This window comes from Palaemon carinicauda, chromosome 14, assembly GCF_036898095.1.
Source record: "Palaemon carinicauda isolate YSFRI2023 chromosome 14, ASM3689809v2, whole genome shotgun sequence".
NCBI classification, from domain to species: Eukaryota; Metazoa; Arthropoda; class Malacostraca; order Decapoda; family Palaemonidae; genus Palaemon; species Palaemon carinicauda.
Genome location: NC_090738.1, coordinates 40619005 through 40642563, shown reverse-complemented (window position 1 = coordinate 40642563; position 23559 = coordinate 40619005). Strand labels below are relative to the sequence as shown.

The 23559-nt window shown below is 40.8% G+C and overlaps 1 protein-coding gene across 4 annotated transcripts in view; it reads left to right on the top strand.

Annotated features, from left to right (window-relative positions):
• Eps-15 (Epidermal growth factor receptor pathway substrate clone 15) overlaps positions 1–23559 on the top strand; it is a 111553-nt gene that overhangs the window by 1566 nt on the left and 86428 nt on the right. For all 4 annotated transcript variants that reach the window (XM_068387017.1, XM_068387018.1, XM_068387016.1 and 1 more), the window contains exons 2-3: positions 16125–16259; positions 23283–23426. In XM_068387017.1, the coding sequence (XP_068243118.1) occupies positions 16125–16259; positions 23283–23426 (279 nt within the window). The remainder of the gene's footprint in view (positions 1–16124; positions 16260–23282; positions 23427–23559) is intronic.

The following is a 23559-nucleotide window of genomic DNA, read 5'->3' as shown; positions in this document are numbered from 1 at the left end:
GTTTTTAAGAAAAACTAAAGTGTCACATTTTTAAAGAAAAAAAAAGCGTCACATTTTTAAAGAAAAAAAAAGCTCGTAATCAACCACTTTCTTATGGTACATATTGCCCAGGGTTGTGGTGGCCGATGTGGTAACGTCCCTGACTGGTGGACGCCAAGCTACCTTTGCTGCAAAGGTTACATGTAAGAAAATATTTAAGAAAATCGGAAGTGTCGAGAGGTTATGAATACAGTACTTTTCATCGTAGATTTTTAGACCAGTTGTTGGGCCATAGTGTTCCAAGTTGGGTTTGTGTAAAATGGTCGGGTTTGATGTTTATTAGCTAAGGCAGATGGGTAAGGATTTATCAAGCACAGTAGTACAGTTCTTCAAGTTTACTCAATATTTTATTCACAACCTTAGTTTATTAACTTATTAACTTATTTTGATAATAGCCTGGCTTTGGCTATTTTTAATGGGAAGATTTTGCCAAGTGAATTTGAGTAATTCTAGGCACAGAATTATTTTTTTTTTACATACTATTAAGCTGTAGCTATATTGCACACTATTCATTATTCCAACTCCCTTTTATGCACAGTCTTAACCTCCCTTTAAATAATCAAAATTTTTGCACACTAAATTTTTAAAAATGGTTTTATATTTTGTCTATGTACTGTACAGTAAAAGGAAGTCTTCAATATGCACTCTAGACCATCAAAATATTGTGCTTGTTAACCCTTTTACCCCCGGGCTATTTGGAAATTTCCAACCCTTAACCCCCAAGGGGTTATTTTTATCCCATCACATTTTGCAGTATACTTTTTCTAAATTGCTCTAACAGGCTTAATTTTTGTCATAGAGAGGTCAGGTTGGTCTCATTCTCTTGGAAAATGCCTGAATTTTCTCAAAAAATTATCAAAAATATGAAAAAAAAAAATTTTTAAAGCATTTTTTTGCAAGGACGTACCGGTACGTCCATGGGGGTAAAGGGATGGCTTTTGTGAAACGTACCAGTACGTCCTTTGGGGGTAAAAGGGTTAACATATTATTCTAGAAATTTAATCGTTGTTGTTAGGTTTACACAGCGACGCTGGGATTCCATAAGGAAAGCACTGAAACACCAAACAACACCTGTAACACAGTGAAAGAATGTGAATGATAAGGCACAAAGGGATGGGGAAGCACAAAGGAAACATGTGGTAACACAAAGGCGGGTCGCACGGGATGTGAGAGAGCGGCGAGATGTTATCTACGCCGTGACCAGATGCTTATTGACGAGTCAGACCTAGCAGCACACACTCGTGAGCTGACCCAGGGTCGCCTCAGGGTGAGTATCCATCCACCACAGGGCGACCCAACAAGAGAAACGGAGATAGGGGGAACTAGGCAAAATTCTTGGTCGGATAGGGAGGAGATCCCAGATACTCCTAAGAAAGTAGTTTGAGGTAAGTACTGTTAGGAAAAATACAAATTACTTAAAATTTGTGATTTCTGACAGGCCTGTGTAGCTTATCATCTCCATCATCAATGTTGTCTCTGATCCTCATGGTTTTTAGAGGCTAGCATATGACCTTTATATTTTTGGGTAGTTTTTGTTTTAATGAATCGGTGGTACTTCACTGTTGGTAGAGGTTAGAGATAACCTTAGGTCATGTATAGATGCTTAGGTCTTGTTAGGTTAGGATGAGATAGGTCATGATGGGTAGTAACCATATTTAGCAATAGCTTTTAGAATGAAGCAATATCATGACTTGAAGGGTAACAGGAAGGTATATAACATACAAATTGATCTTCAAGTACGTAGAAAAATATTTTTTAATTGCTCATCATGTGCTTTGTCTTGTTTTAATCATTTTCTTTGGGGTGAATTAATTTTGTAGTTGAGAGACACAGTATCGGTCAGTCTTGATCACTAGTTTGGGGCCTAATCAATCCTTTCCTCCATAAAAGTTTACATTAAAATCCCTGGTGTCATCTTAAGGTCTTGTAGTGCTAATTCATAGGATGCAAGTAACACAGCTTTATCATTACCTCCAGCAGGAACAAGAAGGGAGTGGCCATACAAGGTTCTTTCTGGCTGGTGAGACCATTTGCTTGCTGATGCAACTTGTTAGTGCATACCTCTGCCATCTCAAGGATGAAATCACATGCCTAGTCCCTAGCTCTGTCAGTAGCCTTCCAGTTCACCTGTCAGTGTACTTACTAGCTGAAGGTTGGGTGTGAAGGTTTCACACCACTTTATCCTCTCTGTACCATACAGATGTTTCTCACAGTCCCATGGACCCCTTTCCTTAGGTCATGAGATAGATAGCTGCTCGGTGGTTTTGTAATAGTTCCGGCTCCCTCACAGGACCACTATTCATCTCTCCTAAATTGACACGTTCGTCATAAGTCGCGAGATTAGAATAAGTGGCTCTTCTATGTCTTTTGTGGCTCCCCCTTGAGGGACTGCATAAGCTGCAACCATTTCACGCTGATTGGATATTTAATGCTTGTAAGTTGAGGCATGTTGCACCATTTCGGTCGACTACGTCTGCTGAGAAGCAACTCCTGCCTTCTCCTAGCAAGGTAGATGTTGGGATGGTGTCTTACCAAACATTTCTCTTGATGTGTAAACTTTGACACTCCTAATGTTGTCTCCTGGTTAAGGAGATAGGTTTTATATGATCTAGTCCCGCCTTCTTTTTAAATAAACACTGGGTGAGAGAAAGCTTTTACGCATGTTCCTATGAGTATCGTTTGGATGATGTTGGAGTCTCAATCCCTGCTCCTGTTTGTGATCATTAAGGAATAAAAAGAACTTTCCAGTTTGGTTTTAGGGAGACTCCCAATAATGATTGAGTCTCCCTATTTGCATATATGTAGGAACACATACAAATTTTAAAAGTAATTTGAAATTTTCCTGTCTCTGTAAACTTAAGTCCTTTAGATTAGATTTGCCACATCAACTGTCCTTCTAAGTCTGGGGCTTATGGACAAAAGTGGCTACTCTGTGACATGCAGGTAGGTGGGGCTTACCCATTGTTCCACCTGTCATCACCCTACTACATTGTTAAAGATTCAGTGGCAGTTTTAGCTCTACTGAAGACCCATATCCATATGTCAAAGACTGGTTTATATAGCTAAGTAAAACTTGTTTTTGAAATGATTGTTTTCTTATTGATCAGTTTAATAAACTACAATACTGCTTATTAAAAGGCCTTTACTGTGCAGTACATATATGAGTGAGTTTGTGTAGGGTCTCATATCCACAGCAATTTATTGTATGTAGTGATAAACACAAACCTTATCTCGGGGCTTTATTTATCATGAATTCATACTAACTCTGTATGCTTGAAACAAGAAATATGTAAAAATAAAACAAATGCAATATAAGAACTAGGTTGCGCAACAGTACAGTAAGAAAACATTACTACTGTATACAATAACCAAACAAAACAGAAAAGTTGGAAAGTAAACAACCAATTCTGTTATCAAACTTTATATTACCAGTACTACAGTACGTCCAAAGTATTCTCCTACACTTCATTTTCACCACATTCATCCCGATGGAGCCGATTATGTGGTCGACATATATGTCTAGATCACATTCTTCAGTTATGGTTGTATCAAGGAGCTCTCCAAATGTTGAAGCATCTCTTGCTAGGGCAATGTCACTGTCCCTTGCCTCTGCCAATCATGAGCGGCCTTTAAACCTTAGTCCCATCCATGGGGATGTCTGGGAATGTGATACAAACGAGCGTCTTCATTGGGCTAAATGTCTAGTGAATATCGTAGTCCTCTCTCCATTTCGGTGGGTAATATGGGCATACAGTAATGTGTATTTGCTTCAAGGAGCTTCACTTCAACCAATAGGTCTCTCATTCATCCAAATGTGATGCGCTAGGAAGATAGTGCTGAGACTAGCATAATCAAGAAGGCACAGATGTTCCTGTGGAAGATTGACATGGATAGTTCAAGAGCCTTTCGTGTGGTATAGTATCAATTGCTGGACTCAATAATGAGCTTACCGAGTGGAAAGCGTAGAGCGTCAAGTACAGTAGCCCATCCTGCTAGTATTGAATTGGTAGACCATGCGACTTCAGGTTCATTCTACTGTACTATAATAGCCTTTCATATTGTTTTCCTAAACTGCTCTCCATAGCCATTACTATGGGCATTATAGCTTGTGGTATGGCTGTAAGCAATTCCTTTCTTAATAAAAAAAATGTTGCAATTCTTTGCTCAAAAAATGTTCTTCTCTGTCTGAGTGGATATAGGCAGGCATTCTAAATATAGAGACAGGTAATGAGAATGAAACAGTCATGTTTGCTCCAAGAAAAAAGAAAAGGAGACCCCGAATTACTCATCGACAATATTTGAGAAAAGGATGAGAGCTATTTGTGCTTGGCAGCGATTGTCTTTGAAATGGTTGAGTAGCTTTAATGAAATAAGCCTTCTCTGGTTGATGAAAGTTTACTTTGCACTTGGCACATACCCTACATGATCTGGTCACCTGTCTTAAATTCTGTACAGAGTAGGGCATATTTTTCAGCGTGATGAAATAGTACAACCTATTAATCCCTGGAAAAGACAAATTTTCAATATTAATCTTACCCGATGATCATGTAGCTGTCAACTCCGTTGCCCGACAGAAATCTAAGGTCGGGATACGCCAGCGATCGCTATACAGGTGGGGGTGTACACAACAGCGCCATCTGTGAGTAGGTACTCAAGTACTTCTTGTCAACAAGAACTCAATTTTTCCTCTGTCGTGCCGCCGGCAAGACCTTTTTGGATACGCTGTTGATTCTGGAGTTGTTGTTCACGATTTGGTGATGTATTCACTCTAGAGTTTAGCCTTCGCTATTCAGGAAGCTTTATCATTAGCTTAGCAAGCTTTTGGAATTAATTTGGATTAATTGTTAACGAACTTTGCTAGATTTTGGAATTCCCCCTTGACTACTTCTAAAATTCAAGATGTCTGACCAGTCTCAAGTCCCTAAGTACAGGCAGTGTAGCGTTAGGGCTTGTGCTAGGCGTCTTCCGAAGGCCTCTATAGATCCTCACACCGTTTGTTCCAATTGTAGGGGTAAATCCTGTCAATTGGAAGATCGATGTGGGGAATGCGCTGGGCTTTCGGAATTCGATTTTAACGAATTCCTTAAAAATGCACGTAGGTTAGAGAAGGAGAGAATCAGGAGGAGTTCTTCTCGCTCTGTGGATTTTTCCTCTCCCCATGCCCCTCAACCTTTTCCTTCCCCTGTAGTGGTGACTCCCGAACCTGCTACTAGTGCTCAGCCATCCATGGCGGATATGATGCGTGCCATTCAGGCTCTCGGTGACAAAGTGGAGTCATTGGCTAATGACCGTAATCAGCTCTTGGCAGATGTCAAAGAGCTGAAAACGAAAAGTGCAGTGGGAAGTGTTATCAGTGCTAGTGATGTGAAAAGTGTCAGTGTCAGTGTTGCGCATGAGGGTACATCTGTGCGTGCCAGTCGTCCTCCCAGTCCGGGACCTCTTGCAAGCTCCCAAGCCCAGGGGAGAAGCAATGTCGAAGGACCAAAGGGTTCGGCAGGCCTTGATCAGCGCACGGATGTATCCTCAGTGGTTGCGGACGTATCTGTCAAAGATCGTCCCATCCACAAACAGACGAATGAGCCCTTACATTCCTCGTCTGTGGAAGAAGTTTCCAGGAGGAAACGATGGACCAAGGTTTCACGACCGTTCAAACGTAAGGTCCCTTCCGAGCGAGTCCAACGGCCCAGGTGTAGCCACTGGGTCAGTTCGGACTCGCCGCAGTCATCCGATGACTGCACACCTCCCAAGAGAGGTAGAGTGGTTCCACAACAGGCTACTGCTCCATCTGTTGCTGCTCCAACCACGGTAGACCCTAAGTGGTCCATGCTGCAGACTATGCAGTCTCAGCTTGCGGCATTCATGCAGGAGTATCATGCTGAGAAGGTTAACACTGCACCTGTTAACCTACAACCCGCCGAGGTTGTGCGCTCAGCAGATACTGCGGCTGCCTACTCCCACACTCCACCTGTGAGAGCTCCACCACCGATGCGCAGTCCACTCTGCCAGACGCATGTTCTTGTCGCACCATCCGTTGACATGCGTGAGCTACCGCATCAGCAGTGGGAAGGTGCTGTAGTGCTGCCGGGTTCTGACACTATGCGGTATACTCCGCAACCCATGCGGCATGCTCCGCATACCATACAGCATGCTCCGCAACCCACCGCAACCCCTCCCACGCACCAGCACTCTGCTTTTGTTGTTGCCAGCTCGCAGACTGACCAGCAGCGGCATGATGTTGGATCCGCAGCAGCTACGCATGCACCCGTAATGCCGGATTCAGCCGTTCAGCTTTCTGCTCTGCCTTTGCCACTTCCTACTCAGCTTTCGGATGATGGAGTATCAGATGACGAAGCTGCACATTTGGATGAACCGCACTCTGACTTTGAAGGGCCCAAGTCTACGCCTCCCTCCTTAGACTTTCGTAAAGTCCTTGCCTTGTTCAGGGACTTGTATCCAGAGCAGTTTGTGTCTGCAACCCCTCGCTCTCCTCCCTCCGAGTTTGCTCTGGGCATGCAGTCTGCTGCTCCTGCCTTCACCAAGCTTGTTCTCGCACGATCATCTAAGAGAGCTTTGAGGGTTATGGGAGAGTGGTTGCATTCCAAGAAGCAACTGGGAAAGACTGCTTTCATCTTTCCGCCTACCAAGCTTGCTTCCAAGTCGAGCGTCTGGTATGCCACGGGAGAGGAACCCGGCTTGGGAGTTCCTGCCTCTGCCCAGGGCGACTTCTCAAGTCTGGTTGACTCTCCCCGCAGGTTGGCTATGAGACGATCGAAGATCTGCTGGTCCTTTTCTGATATGGATCATCTGTTGAAGGGAGTCTTTCGTGCCTTCGAGATCTTCAACTTTCTCGATTGGTGTTTGGGAGCCTTAAGCAGGAAGACTTCCCCTTCGGATAAGGACTCTGCCATGCTGATCATGTCTAGCATGGACAAAGCCATTCGGGATGGGTCTGGTGAACTTGCGGCTTCGTACGTGTCGGGAGTGCTTAAGAAGAGAGAACATCTTTGCTCCTTCTTACCGGCTGGTATCACTCCTTGCCAGAAGTCAGAGTTGTTGTTTGCTCCTCTCTCCAAGTGTCTGTTTCCGGAGGAGCTGATCAAGGGGATGGCTGCCTCGCTTATCCAGAAGGATACCCATGATCTTATGGCATCTTCCGCACGTAAGGCTAAAACCTTACCTTCCGTGCCTAGACCCTTCCGCCCTGCAGCAGTAGACACACCTGCAACTAGGTTCATCCTGCCCTTTCGTGGTAGAACCTCCAGCAGAGGAGGTACCCGTGCCGACAGTCACCGTGGCAAGTCCAAGAAGGGTTCCAAGTCCGCAAAAGGCAAGTTCTGACTGCCTTCCTCTCCAGACAGCAGTGGGAGCCAGACTCAAGACCTTCTGGCAAGCTTGGGAGAGCAGAGGTGCAGACGCTCAGTCTGTGAAGTGGCTAAGGGAGGGATACAGAATTCCGTTCTGCCGCAGTCCCCCTCTAGCTACATCTCCCATCAACCTCTCTCCCAACTACAAGGAGAAGGACAAGAGGCTAGCGTTGCAACAAGAGGTGTCGCTCTTGCTACAAAAGGAAGCGGTAGTCATAGTCCGGGATCTTCAATCCCCGGGCTTCTACAACCGTCTCTTCCTGGTAGAGAAGAAGACAGGAGGTTGGAGACCGGTGCTGGACGTCAGTGCTCTCAATGCTTTTGTCACCAAGCAGACGTTCACGATGGAGACGACGAAGTCGGTCCTAGCAGCGGTCAGGCAGGAGGACTGGATGGTCTCGTTAGACCTGAAAGACGCGTACTTTCACGTCCCCATCCATCCAGACTCCCAACCTTTCCTAAGGTTCGTCTTTGGAAAGGTTGTGTACCAGTTCCAAGCCCTGTGCTTTGGCCTAAGCACGGCACCTCTTGTGTTTACCAGACTGATGAGGAATATTGCGAAATTTCTTCACTTGGCAGACATCAGAGCCTCCCTCTATTTAGACGACTGGCTTTTAAGAGCTCCAACAAGTCGTCGCTGTCTGGAGAATCTCAGATGGACTATGGATCTGACCAAGGAATTGGGCCTCCTGGTCAATATAGAGAAGTCCCAGCTCGTCCCATCCCAGACCATTGTCTATCTAGGTATGGAGATTCAGAGTCGAGCTTTTCGGGCTTTTCCGTCGGCCCCAAGGATCAATCAAGCCCTAGAATGCATCCAGAGCATGCTGAGAAGGAACCGATGTTCAGTCAGGCAGTGGATGAGTCTAACAGGGACACTTTCATCGCTGGCCCAGTTCATCGAGTTAGGGAGACTCCACCTCCGCCCCCTTCAGTATCATCTAGCTGCTCACTGGAGAAAGGACATGACGCTAGAGGCGGTCTCAGTGCCTGTTTCCGAAGAGATGAGGTCTACTCTAACGTGGTGGAAGAACAGCATTCTTCTCAAGGAAGGTCTACCATTGGCTGTTCAGACCCCCGACCACCGTCTCTTCTCGGACGCATCGGACACGGGCTGGGGTGCGACACTGGACGGACAGGAATGCTCGGGCACATAGAATCAGGAGCAAAGGACACTTCACATCAATTGCAAGGAGTTGTTGGCAGTTCATCTGGCCTTGATAAACTTCAAGTCCCTCCAGCTAAACAAGGTGGTGGAGGTGAATTCCGACAACACCACAGCCTTGGCTTACATCTCCAAGCAGGGAGGGACTCATTCGAGGAAGTTGTTCTAGATCGCAAGGGACCTCCTCATTTGGTCAAAAGATCGAAAGCTTTCGCTGGTAACGAGGTTCATTCAGGGCGATATGAATGTCATGGCAGATCGCCTCAGCCGGAAGGGTCAGGTCATCCCCACAGAGTGGACCCTTCACAAGAATGTTTGCAGCAGACTATGGGCCCTGTGGGGGCAGCCCACCGTAGATCTATTCGCTACCTCGATGACCAAGAGGCTCCCGATGTATTGTTCTCCGATTCCAGACCCTGCAGCAGTTCACGTGGATGCCTTTCTGCTGGATTGGTCCCATCTCGACCTGTATGCGTTCCCGCCGTTCAAGATTGTCAACAGGGTACTTCAGAAGTTCGCATCTCACAAAGGGACACGGTTGACGTTGGTTGCTCCCCTCTGGCCCGCGAGAGAATGGTTCACCGAGGTACTGCAATGGCTAGTGGACGTTCCCAGGACTCTTCCTCTAAGAGTGGACCTTCTGCGTCAACCTCACGTAAAGAAGGTACACCCAAACCTCCACGCTCTTCGTCTGACTGCCTTCAGACTATCGAAAGACTCTCAAGAGCTAGAGGCTTTTCGAAGGAGGCAGCCAGAGCGATTGCCAGAGCAAGGAGGACATCCACTCTCAGAGTCTATCAGTCTAAATGGGAAGTCTTCCGAAGCTGGTGCAAGGCGAATGCAGTTTCCTCAACCAGTACCACTGTAACCCAGATTGCTGACTTCCTGTTACATCTAAGGAACGTAAGATCCCTATCAGCTCCTACGATCAAGGGTTACAGGAGTATGTTGGCAGCGGTCTTCCGCCACAGAGGCTTGGATCTTTCCACCAACAAAGATCTACAGGACCTCCTTAGGTCTTTTGAGACCTCAAAGGAACGTCGGTTATCCACACCAGGCTGGAACCTAGACGTGTTTTTAAGGTTCCTAATGTCATCAAGATTAGAACCGCTCCAATCAGCCTCTTTTAAGGACCTCACATTAAAAACTCTTTTCCTCGTTTGCCTAGCAATAGCTAAAAGAGTCAGTGAGATCCACGCCTTCAGCAGGAACATAGGTTTTACATCTGAAACGGCTACATGTTCCTTGCAGCTCGGTTTTCTGGCTAAAAACGAGCTTCCTTCCCGTCCTTGGCCTAAGTCGTTCGAGATCCCAAGCCTGTCCAACTTGGTGGGGAACGAACTAGAGAGAGTACTTTGCCCAGTAAGAGCTCTTAAGTACTATTTAAGACGGTCAAAGCCATTACGAGGACAATCAGAAGCTTTATGGTGTTCTATCAAGAAGCCTTCTCTACCGATGTCTAAGAACGCAGTTTCTTACTACATCAGGCTTCTGATTAGAGAGGCACATTCTCATCTGAAGGAAGAAGACCTTGCTTTGCTGAAGGTAAGGACACATGAAGTTAGAGCTGTCGCTACTTCAGTGGCCTTCAAACAGAACCGTTCTCTGCAGATTGTTATGGATGCAACCTATTGGAGAAGCAAGTCAGTGTTCGCATCATTCTATCTCAAAGATGTCCAGTCTCTTTACGAGAACTGCTACACCCTGGGACCATTTGTAGCAGCGAGTGCAGTAGTAGGTGAGGGCTCAGCCACTACATTCCCATAATCCCATAACCTTTTTAATCTTTCTCTTGAATACTTTTTATTGTTGTTTTTTGGGTTGTACGGAAGGCTAAGAAGCCTTCCGCATCCTGGTTGATTTGGCGGGTGGTCAAATTCTTTCTTGAGAAGCGCCTAGGTTAGAGTTTGTGATGAGGTCCTTTAGTATGGGTTGCAGCCCTTTATACTTCAGCACCTAGGAGTCGTTCAGCATCCTAAGAGGACCGCTAGGCTCAGTAAGGAAGACGTACTTAAAAAAGGCAGAGTAATAGTTCAAGTAGACTTCCTTACCAGGTACTTATTTATTTTATGTTTGTTATTTTGAATAACTGCTAAAATGAAATACGGGATACTTAGCTTCTTTGTTAACATGTATGCTGGTCTCCACCCACCACCCTGGGTGTGAATCAGCTACATGATCATCGGGTAAGATTAATATTGAAAAATGTTATTTTCATTAGTAAAATAAATTTTTGAATATACTTACCCGATGATCATGAATTTAAGAACCCTCCCTTCCTCCCCATAGAGAACCAGTGGACCGAGGAGAAAATTGAGTTCTTGTTGACAAGAAGTACTTGAGTACCTACTCACAGATGGCGCTGTTGATGTACACCCCCACCTGTATAGCGATCGCTGGCGTATCCCGACCTTAGATTTCTGTCGGGCAACGGAGTTGACAGCTACATGATCATCGGGTAAGTATATTCAAAAATTTATTTTACTAATGAAAATAACATTTTGGTGAGAGTAAATGATGGCTGATGGTCTTGACATGTGGCATCACAGAAGGACTGGGAGAAGGCTTCAGGAGACTTGTTTTTTGTATTGATCTAGATTGATATACGATATGCCGTAGAAAGAAGACAACTTCATCATCCGACATACTATTTTATCTTAACCTTAATGTGTTTATCCAACGAGTGTCTCCCAGACTGTTTGTCACTCCTTAAAGTGAACTGCTTGTCTGTCAAATAAAGCCTCCGATGGCATACATCTTCGATGATAGTTAAGCTTCCTTTCCTTTGCCCCTCTGCTACCAGTAGTACATCTAAAAAATCATACAACTTCAGTATCACCCTAATCATACAGTCAAGACATAAGTTACTTTGCCAGAGGCTCACTGTTATTTAATTTTAGGGTGTGACTATGTTTTCTATACAGGACATCCAAATTTAACTCTTCTAATGAGTTTTTCACTGCTTAGCTTCCAAAGATTAAAAGCCTCTACGAATGTATCTAGCTCTACTTTACCTATTACTGCGATGTAGTTTTTGTATGGCAATTTGCTCGAACATATGAATTGTAGCTTAAGGGAGCCTTCACAAATGGAAAGAACTATAAGTTAGTGGATCTTGAGCCTTGATGAGTTTCCAGTGCATCAAGTGGAGTGAGGAAAGTTATTCTTATCCATGAATATTGAAGTAAATTTTTTGAACTTCAGGTAATGACTTGATTGATTGACTTTGAAGTACTGTAAAAGTGTTTATCTTTGAAGCAACCTTTCCTAAGCTCATATGAAATCGTTATCTTGGCCGCATAGGTCTTAATGACTGCATGTGTTTCATGATATTGAATGGTAACATGTTCTAATGTGACCTTCGAACAAGGTGTTTTCACAGGTGTTCAGTTTGTTTTTGAAAGGTACATCTGTTCACATGGTTTTAAGAAATTGAGTGTTATTTTATTTAGTTGGGATGCGTCTCTTTTGCGTATGTTTTTCTGAGGTTATATTGATACCAGTGAGTGTAGGTTGATTTCTCTTGAAAGAGTATCTGTAAATACCTGTAAGGTATGGGGTATCTTTATCTTGAAAAATATTCAAGAGTAGATTAGAGAAATACTGAGAAAATAGAAAACTAAATAGTCGTGTGTTCAAACATCTTTTTTAAAATTAAGCTTTCAGATGGCTATTTTAAGACTGAAGGTTTTGTAAGAGCTCTTTGCTTTTGAGTAAACATTTAATTGTGATTATATATTATTTTATGTTTTTGTATTTCTATTTCATGCGTTTAATTTTTTATGTACTGTTGTACAGTACAGTAGATTACAGTTTATTTCTCTTTGTTGACATCAGGACTTTGTCTACAAGGTTGTTGATGTTCTCCCTAGGACCTATGATAGCTTTCCAATATTTTGTTTAATAACCCAAGCTCTTTCTGGGCAGAAAAGCATCTAGGTGTACAGTCTTTTGTGAATGGTTGAATGACACGTGTTACTGGTCTCCATGCCTCTTTGGATGGTAGAGAGTTTGGAGATTCGAGGATTTTTATCATTATCTAACCTTCTGAGTCATAAGGTAATATATCAGAAAGCTATGCTCCCAAGGTATCAGTAAAATGAGTTGATTATAAGGATGAGGAAAGAACTGCATGATCCCAAAGTATCAGTAAAATGAGTTAATTATAAGGATGAAGAAAGAACTGCATGATCCCTCCCTGTTCATAAGATACCGGTATGTTTTATTTGCCCATCTTGTTACAACGACAATTTGTTCCTATTGAAAAATATCTGGATGGCTATGACTGACATCACGTTGAATAAAACCCTGTACACGTAATTGTAGCCACTTTGCTACTTTGATGATTAGTGAACTTCAATGTATACAAAAAAAGACAGGGAAGAGAATCGTACATGTTCTGCACACGTCTTGTCTTTACCAGATGAAGCTGCTGCTGACACCACGTGTGCATGCCCTCTTGATAACATAATGTAATCAAAAGGACACTAAGGTTCTTTGATACCGGAGCCTTCCAATTATGAGGGTGACGGAATAGAGGAGAAACGCGTCCCTCTTCCCCAATAAAATGTTGGTCAGCTTATGTAGCATGAGGCCCATTTGTACGATGGAGTGTGAGCCCTATTGAGGGCTCTACAGCAAGTTTTAGTATCTTAGAGAGTGGTGCCAAGGATGTTGAAGTATTACCTTTCTTGTGTGATGTGGCTTTATTTAGGCACTAGTTATAGATGTTATATTAAAGAGGGGAAGAAGAAATATTTAGTATGATTGAAGATAACGTAAATGCAGTACAGTACAGGGAAGTTAGTGCTGTACTATATACATAATATTCATACAATACACTACAATACAGCAATGTTGATGCCCACATAAACTTAAGTAGAGAAACGAAGAAGCTAAGGTACGAGAACAAGGTGATTCATAATACAGTAGTGTAGTAAGAAATTGATCTATTCAATGATATGATTAGTACTTAAAGATGAAAACCTTTAGACCAACCCAGTGGAAGTCGAGTATTCTGTTTACGTTCAAGAAAAAAGAAGGAAAAACCTCTCGTAGTAACTTCCGAGTATTGTCAGTGGATTAGCGTTGTTACTGATAACGGCTTTGCCAAATTAAAGTCGAGAGAGGTGGAGGTGAACATTGTCATAATAAAAGAGAATTTATTAATGAATCAGTTCTCTGATATGATTGCCATAATTTATCCTTGCACTGTATTGTGCCCACCTATTTTACTGCAGGTAAGAAAGCCATATTTTGCTGATAAGGGAAACAAACAACTTTTTAAAGCTATCGCCAAATCATTTACTCTTAAGAAAGAATAGCATGTGAATGTTGGGTAAATGTGGAAGCTATTGATTTTTTGTTTAACTTTTTTTTTAAGTAAAGTAAACAGGATTTATTATTATTATTATTATTATTATTATTATTATTATTATTATTATTATTATTATTATTACTTGCTAAGCTACAACCCAAGTTGGAAAAGCAGGATGCTATAAGCCGAGGGGCTCCAACTTGGAAAATAGCCCATTGAGGGCAGGAAAAAGGAAAAATAAAATATTTTAAGGAGAGTAACAACATTAAGATAGATATTTCCTTCATAAACTATAAAACATAACAAAAGGAAGGGAAATAAGATAGAGTTGTGAGCCCGAGTTTACCTTCAAGCAAGAGAACTCTAACCCAAGACAGCGGAAGGCCATGGTACAGAGGCTATGGCACTACATAAGACAAGAGAAAAATGGTTTGATTTCGGAGGGTCCCTCTCCTAGAAGAGCTGCTTACCATAGCAAAAGAGCCTCTTCTACCCTTGCCAAGAAGGAAGTAGCCACTGAACAATTATAGTGCAGTAGTTAACCCCTTGGGTGAAGAAGAATTGTTTGGTGATCTCAGTGTTGTCAGGTGTATGAGGACAGAGGAGAATATGTAAAGAATAGGCCAGACTATTCAGTGTATGTGTAGGCAAAGAGGAAAATTAACTGTAACCAGAAAGAAGGATCCAATGTAGTTCTGTTTGGTCAAAGGACCCCATAACACTCTAATGGTAGTATCTCAACAGGTGGCTGATGCCCTTGCCAACCTACTACCTACAAAGTAAATAGGATTGGTCTAGTTACTGTGACCACTCATTACTGATGTTCCCAGTCACGCAACATAATATGGAAAGAATCTCTCTGTGAATGACAATGGGTCTTGGTGGTATTACCAGATCAATCTGGAGCCGTGAATTGGCGACGCAAAACGGTTGTCCTTTCTTTTTGCTTGCTGGTTCCTAAAATTACTAAATATTGGCTAGTTATGCATGTACATAATTCATTTAGTATTCTTTACAATACTGTATGTATACATACATTACATATATGAACTTGTTTGTTTTATAACATCATGCATTTAGTTATTAAAGGATGTTACAAACAATATATAGTATGCTTGTGATGTAGATTTCATGAGATCAATATTAGTGTCCCATTCAATATTTTTTAAAGAAAACCAGAAGAAATTTGGAATGTTAAGTCTAAATAATCTTTATAGGAACATTAAATCAGTCTTAATATATTTTTTTATTAAAACTTTCTTATAAGTAGCATTGTCTAGTTTAATAAAGCTTTTAAAATCTGATAGTCCCCATTTGAATGTTTACTTTGTTTTTCAATATCCAGAACAGTGTTTGTTTACATTAACAGAGAACAGTTAAGTGGCTATGTCACTTTTATCATTATAGCCACGTTTATTATTATTATTATTATTATTATTATTATTATTATTATTATTATTATTACAAGCCAAGCTACAACCCTAGTTGGAAAAGCAGGATGCTATAAGCCCAAGGGCTCCAACAGGGAAAAATTGCCTAGTGACGAAGAGAAATAAGGAAATGAATAAACTACTAGAGGGGTAGTGAAACATCAAAATAAAATATTCTAAGAACAGTAATAACATTGAATTAGATATATAATATATAAACTATAAAAACTTAAAAAAACAAGAGGAAGAGAATTAAGATAGAAAAGTGAGCCTGAGTGTACCCTCTAGCAAGAGAACTCTACCTCAAGACAGTGGAAGACCATGGTACAGAGGTTATGGCACTATCCAATAATATAGAACAGTGGTTTGATTTAGGATGCTATGTTTCTGTTTAGATTTTCTTGTAGTTTTTCAAGGTATGTAGCCTGTTGTATAGTATCTGCAAAACACATTACTTCATCTATGGTTTTAGGTGATAAATAATTTATCAAGTTGTGATAATTACCCATTATTTTCTATCTTGTTTTTTAATTTTTTTTCTTTTAAACATATAATATGCTTAGTTTAGGAATAATGTATTATGTTACTGAACTAGATATTCTTTTGAAAGACTATTACAGTCCTTAGTTTGGTTTCTCCAAGTAGGGTAATCATTGAACATTCATATGACTACTTGGTATGTAGGAGGTTCCCAAGATGTTATGCGATGAGTAAATACCTGTTCTTGGTTGTTGTCTTGACGGCCCGAATGCTGCGGAAATGCTCTCGACACACTGCTTCTCATAAAGCTTGTCTTTCTCTTCTTTCAGGTGGCGGGAGACCAGGCAGGTATCTTCGAATCATGGTACAGAAAAGTTGACCCAACAGGAGTTGGTACTATTCAGGCTGGACCAGCTGCTGGTTTCTTAAAGAAATCAGGACTAAATGATAACATTCTGAGTAAAGTAAGTGCATTGGATATTACTGTATAAAAGCATTTGTCAAGTATACTAAAGAATTATTTCAGGCGTCCGGTTTATAGAAAGTGAGGGACATAGAAACAGTCGGAGATACCAACACAAATCAAACTGAAATCGTAAATCTCAGATATTTCTGAAAAGCTGAATGAAATTCTGTGATAAAACATTTAATTTCATGAAGGAAGCAAGAAGATATTTGCACTATGAAACAGGATAATTTGTTCACTTTTGCAGCTAAAAATTGTAGGCGTTAGTTAGGTGAAGCTTACCCTAGCCCAAAATTTAACTAAATTTGATTTACAAACAGCTTTTGGACCCTATTAAGTTTGCAAGTTGAGGACTTTCTGTATCTGTAGTTATTTTTAACTTCCATTCATTTCCTTTTCACAATATAGTACAGTATTTATAATGTTTGTATGTAATTACAGATGCTCCCCTACTTACGAACATTCGAGTTACGAACAACGGTACATACGAACACAAATTGAAGGAAGTCCAAACATGTTCGTAAACATCCGTAGATTTCATTTCAAGTTAAATTCTCTCTCTCTCTCTCTCTCTCTCTCTCTCTCTCTCTCTCTCTCTCTCTCTCTCTCTCTCTCTCTCTCTCTCCGTATTTTGATTTTTAATGCAGTTAAATCTTCACATTTCTTTGAAAATTGTTAAAAAAAATTTTATATCCTTATTCGATGTTTCAATTAAGGGAATAGTAACGGATCGGAAGAAAACCACTTGATTTGCCTCTCGCCTTTCGCCAGAAGAAATATAACGTCATCAGACTTTTGGCATTTTTTTTTTATTTCTTAACATATTAGAAATATCTTCAAGATGAATATTACATCAGCGCCAATATGTTACAGAAAATCAGTTTCCCTACAGTTCTTATTATTAGGTATCATGCGAAATCATTGTAGCTCTTTCTGTGTGTGTGTGTGTGTGTGTGTGTGTGTGCTCGCTCTGTCAATCGCATACGGGTAGTTAATTCTAAAGCTTCATACAGTATTCAATTTTTCGTTCAATATTAAGCCTTCATATTTCATTAGACATTATTGTGTTTAATTGTGGTTTATTAAAGCACGTTCATATTTTTTTTTTTTAATTTCTTGAGCATTTCAATAATCAACAATTACTTTTGATTTACTTTTGGTTGGGAGATCAGCTGATCTCAAGGTGACGCTGCAGTATTACGATTATGCGCACATATAGTACGAATAACACTGATTTATATAATTTTCTTGATATTCGAAATCTCTTCATAGTGAATATTACAACAGCGCTAATATATTATAGGGTATCACATTTTCCATACAGTTCGTTGATAGACCTTATTATTAGTTATAAACGGAATACGCAACCCCCCACCTCTCTCTCTCTCTCTCTCTCTCTCTCTCTCTCTCTCTCTCTCTCTCTCTCTCTCTCTCTCTCTCTCTCTCTCTCTCTCTCTCTCTCGTATTTCGATTTTTAATGCAGTTAAGTCTTCATATTTCTTTGAAAATATTAAAAAATTCTTTATATCCTTATTCGATGTTTCGATTATGGGAATAGTAACGGATCGGAAGAAAATCACTTGATTTGCCTCTCGCCTTCCGCCAGAAGAAATATAACATCAGACTTTTTTTTTTTCTTAACTTTACGGTAAGTTGTAGGCTACTAATCTCATAACTAATGATACAGACCACTAAAACACTTGATATCGTTACTCGGTGTTTCGATTATGAGAATTCTGTAATAAGATTACTCGGCAACATAATGAAAGGAAATCATTCAGTTTGTCAGCGCGCTTCCGCCAAATACATGACGTCACAAGATACGTGACGTATACTCTACAAAGAATGATTCCGTCGGTCAAAATTGAAATAAAACAATTCAGTAAACTAACCTCTCTCTCTCTCTCTCTCTCTCTCTCTCTCTCTCTCTCTCTCTCTCTCTCTCTCTCTCTCTCTCTCTCTCTCTCTCTCTCTCTCTCTCTCTCTCTCTCTAACATACGTAGTACAGTACTGTACGTATTCTCTCCATTTTATTAAATGTTTTTTCCAGTACAAACCAATACAGGTTACTTATACAAGCCTTAAACATACTTATATAAACCTTCAATATACTTATACAGTACTGTATATGCCTTAAACATAAATTATAATACAAAATATGGCACTGAAGCAACTTACGAACAGTTTGAACTTACGAACGATCGTTCGGAACGTAACTCGTTCGTAAGTTGGGGAGCGTCTGTACTTATTCGAAAATACTGTACCACACAAAATTTCTAAATTAAAAAGTAACAATAGCCAATTCGTTCATATTGAGTAAATTGAAAACATAGATGAAGGAAAAGAAACAGTACATTTCTAAGCAGTTAGAACTCGTCAAAACAGCCACTTCAGAAAGTACGGTTTTCGAGGTTTTGACCTTCTGGATTTCAATGTTTCCGATACATTCGGGATTTCAATGTTTCAGGGTTCTGACATTCGGGATTTTGATCGGCATCCGTTTATTTGATTACAGCATCTTTAATTTATAATCTTATGTTAACTTGATGAGAAGGGAACAGTTGTCTCAGTGATTGATTAAACCTCAAAGTAATTAGTATTGGAACTAAACTCAAGAAAAGTTCACAGATCTTTAGTGTACATTACCCTTGTGGTCAAATAACCTTGATTTTTAACTTGTGGATAAGGCTCAAGAAGAGGTGACTGAGGTAATGAAGTTGTTTATAGTGATAAGCAGCAGGTATAGTCATATACATATCAGTCAACTCCAATTAAATCCTAATACTGTTGTTGTTTATTGTGCTGTTGCTGTAAGATAGACTAGTGGCTAAGGTTTATTCTCACTTATAATAAAGAACAAGTGTCTGGTAGGGTTTAATATTTATATAATGTCACTTTAGATATCTTCCTAAATCCCTTAGCTCACTATACTCTTATCTGATGATTTGATAACATTTCAATTAAGATTATTATTAAGGTCATTATAGTGCAAGGTATTTTGGTTCAGAAAAAGTGTACATGAAATCATACATATGCACGTACACATGACGTGTGGATAGTTGCAACATAATCATATCTATTTCTCCATCCCATTTTCTTTGTTAGCTTTTCCATTCATGGAGGTAGACTTGAAATGAAATCTTTCCAACACCTCTCTACCCTGGGCACATTCTGCCTAATTCCCATCTGATACAGGTCTTTGTGTAATCCATTTTTTTACGAATACTGGACTATTCTTTTGGACCTTTGTTCAGTTTCTTACATATTTCGTGTTTTTCTGACTAGCTGTTTCTTATCAATATTTGTTTTCAAGTGATTGTAATTATGTACTACTGTATCAGTTACTTCCCTTTGAAAAACCTTATTTGTCACAAATTACATTCTTGCAGTGCAATCTTCAAGATAGGTACTTTAATATCAGGTAGTAAAAACTACAGTAACATATAGTTTTTAAACTTTTTGCATTAAAGGCCCTTCTATCAGTTGTATTATTTCTGTGTCAAAGTTGTACAAATCTTGTCAACAAAATTTTTTTAATGTTTCTGTGCTCTATAATTTTTATGTTTTCCTCTAGTATTGTAGATTTTATCTTTAGTTTATTCAGTGATAATACATAATTTGAGACATCTTTTTTTTTTTTTACCAGATTTTAGTATGTTCTAGTATCTAAACAGGTTTTAAAGGCCGCTCATGAGTGGCAGAGGCAAGGGACCATTGACATTGCCCTATCATGCAGGACAATACCCTAGTGACTGAGCATGTATGATCAGCGACCAAGCCCCTTCTCCACCCAAGCTAGAACTAAGGAGGGCCAGGCAATGGCTGCTGATGCCTCAGTAGATAGACCTTAACTCACAAGGATGGTGAGGTTGCAACCACTTGAAGTAGAATTGATCAACACTATAGGAAGGGCTATTACAGTTTCTATTAAAGAAATCATTCTGTCTGTATATTCAACTTATATTTTTTATCTTCGGGGATTGTAAGAAAGGTCACCTTTTTTTCTTCCTTCCTTGACTCTTATCTGTAGGTGAAGTTGAAGTATGAATGTTTCTTGGCTCCTGGTCTCTCCAGAGATCTATCCAATTTAGGAGGTTCCTCTTGTCGGTAGGTCACCCAACATTTGAAAGGGACATCTAGTTAATATTATTTTTTAACAGACTAGTATTAGTTATTTTAGCGCGAATACAAACCTTCATCATTTTATCAAGGAGGACTATCAGAAACTGCTGTGTAATCTTTAACATGGCATCGTAGCTTAACGAAAGGGGGTGAGAGGTGTACAGTCTGCCAACGTGCATGCCTACTTTTGGCTTTGACTGCAGCAAGTACTTGTACTTTATACTACTGCTGCTCTTCCTTTGTATTCTGGCTGTTTGGATCTTTTATTTATTTATTTTTTTTTTCTTGTATGTAACTGTTTGGTTTGCATAGTTTTTGGCTGTTGGGATACTTTGCTAACACGGAACATAGGTGTGAAATGCACAATTGGCCGAGGAGAGGTACAGATTTTGGTAGTTTTATGAGCAAGACTTGTTAACCCCCATGTATTTTGTGCCTTGTGTAGGAGTCCATGCCTATTTGAAGTCATACTTTGATAAGTTTTGGTAATGGTCTTCCGAACAGTGGGCTAAATTTGGAAAAAAAGAAGACGTCCAAGAAGATTTTTCCAGCACCTTCTGATGGAGTCCATCAGAAGTTGATGCCCAAATGAGCTTTTTATATTCCTTCCTTATGCTTCTCAGTTTCGACCCTCCCCTCTACTATGGCTATTCCTTGGGCTCAGCCCATGAAGAGCACAAGTGTGGAATGGAGGTACGTGATCTCTACATTAGTGCGTAGTTTTGAACATGGTGAGGTGTATTTCCCTCCCAGTGAGGGATTTACTCCAGTACGGCTCCTAGACTGTCCCGTATCCCTGCAGACTGGTGATGACAAGTTTTATCTAGAGAAGTTGTGGCCTTTGTTAGGCATTCCAAGTAAAAGCTGTGTTAGTGCTTTGAGGGCTCATGTGGTTGTTTTCAAGTCTCCTGCTTTGTATATGGCCACAGTGTCTGTCCCCTGTGCCATTGACAACCCCCTCTGAGTGATAGTGCAATGACAGTAGTTGTATTTGGGAGTAGCTCCTGTAACTTCTTCCTCGATGGGAGCACTGGTATTGTTGGTCGTTCAGCCCTTGACACCTATGCTGCACTCTCTTTGAGGATGATTGGCAATGGGAAGATGATAGGAGTATGCTGTTCCTCCTCCTCCTCCTCTTCTGACACTTCTTTGCTTAAGAAGTACAGTAGTATTACTCCAAGAAGAAGGCTAAAATCAAAGAATCTAGGGTTACCTGCAATTTTTCTTGCCTTTCAAAAGTGTGCGTGTATTGTCTCACCCTGTGACTGGTACCCTCAGGGTTGGTTGATCTGAGTATGGAGCTGGTGTAAAAACAGCCACTGTCAGCAGGTGAGCAGTCCCAGTACTGTGCTGTATGCCAGGTGAGTGTTGAGCTTTTGAGTGTATCCTCCTCCTCCCTTCCTGGGCATTGGAGGCCTTCCTTGATCTTTTCCACGTCACAGTGTACTTAGGTACCACAAAGTTAGAAGTTGCTATATATCTGACTTCCCCTACGTGTTCTCGCAGGTGGGATCGTAGTCTCGAGTCAATGTGTGGTTGGTACCCCACTCTGCTGTGTTTTTTAGCACCTATTTGGACCATTCACCCACCTCCAGCCCCCTTGACCATTCCTGGTTTCATTGTAAGATCGCAGTGATTGTTCTCTAGGGGGATAGAACGATCCTCCAAGTGGGTTGATATGCCTTTGGCCTTTTCAAGGGACAAAAGGGCTTAGGGCTTTCAGGAAAAAGTTGGGTACCAATGGAGTTGATGGGATCTGAGTTGGATTGCTCCCTGAAGGTTCTTGTTATTCAGTTGTGAGTGCAATGAACCTGGTGAGGCTGCCACAATGCCTGTTTCCGGGGGGCTTCGGTCATTGAGAGGCTTTCAGGCTTTTCTTAAGGTTTGAGGCCTTATCTGGAAGTACTGTGGTCTGAACTTGATGGCATGGTCTTGGAGAAGGCAAATGCTCAAGTTTTGAAGATTACGGGGTTTACTTGCCTCTAGCCAATCCATTTAAGATGTCTTCTGTCACTCGTGTGCTGGAGGCTACTGCTCCAGCGCTGCCTCTTGTTGATCTTATTGTGGGCATTGATGTCAAACCTCTCCCTGGAGAGACTCAAGGTACTAGTCACTTCCTTGGCCAGGAAGTCATCTGCTTTGGCCTCTCTCCAGGTGGTATTTTGGCTTAACTAGTCAGGCAAGGTAAAGTACTTTGCTAGGACAATGAGGTTGTCAACACTCAAGTCTTTGGCAAAGTACTGTAGGTTAATGCTGTCTGGTGGAAAGGCCAGCAACTCTTTTGCAATTCAGATAGCCAACCAGTGGACCAATGGGTAGCTGAAGAAATATGCCATTGTGTCCTTACTCTCTCAATGAATTCGGCCAGAGATAATGTTGGCACTTTGGAACGTGTTGGTGTTAGGGTCCATGTTACTTTTTCTGAAGAGAGACTTTGAGAAGTAGTGGAGAAGGATGGCTGAGGGTTTGGACTCTCTAATTCCACCGTAGTGTGTTACTGGATGATGTCAGCATTATGAAGGTGACCATAGCCAAGTTTTCATGGGTAGTCAGCCCTCAGGCAGTGGCTTGTAAAAGGCTGAAAGGCTATGGCTTACTCGAATTCCATCAACGAAAAACTTGTTTGAAATATAGACAGGAGAAATTAAGATATAGTGTCAGTTGCTGTGTAGTTTTATGATATACAATGTGTTAGTCTTTTGCACATGATTTTAAGCAATATTTATTGTCATTGAAATCAAGCCTTACATTAAACTTACTTGACTTTCTCATACTTTGACATAAGAGTTTATTTAAACCTCTTTTGTTTTGATAACTCATTAATTTATATTTCTGGTGACACAGTTTTAGTAATGATGTTTTAGCTTTTATAAACTGACATCTTTTATTTTTTTTTCAGATATGGGACCTCAGTGATCCTGGTGGCAAAGGCTATTTGGATAAGGCTGGGTTGTTTGTAGCCTTGAAAATGGTGGCCTTAGTACAAAACGGCAAAGAGCCGAACATTGCTAATATTAATCTACCTACGCCTCCTCCGAATTTGGTAAGTTTTCAAGTTTTCCATGGCTAAAAAGAGCAGGTTCACTATTGACTATACTCTAATGTCAGGTGGAAAAATGGACTTCTTGTTGTGACCAATAATAATATAATACTGTAATGCTAAATAATGTAATCTT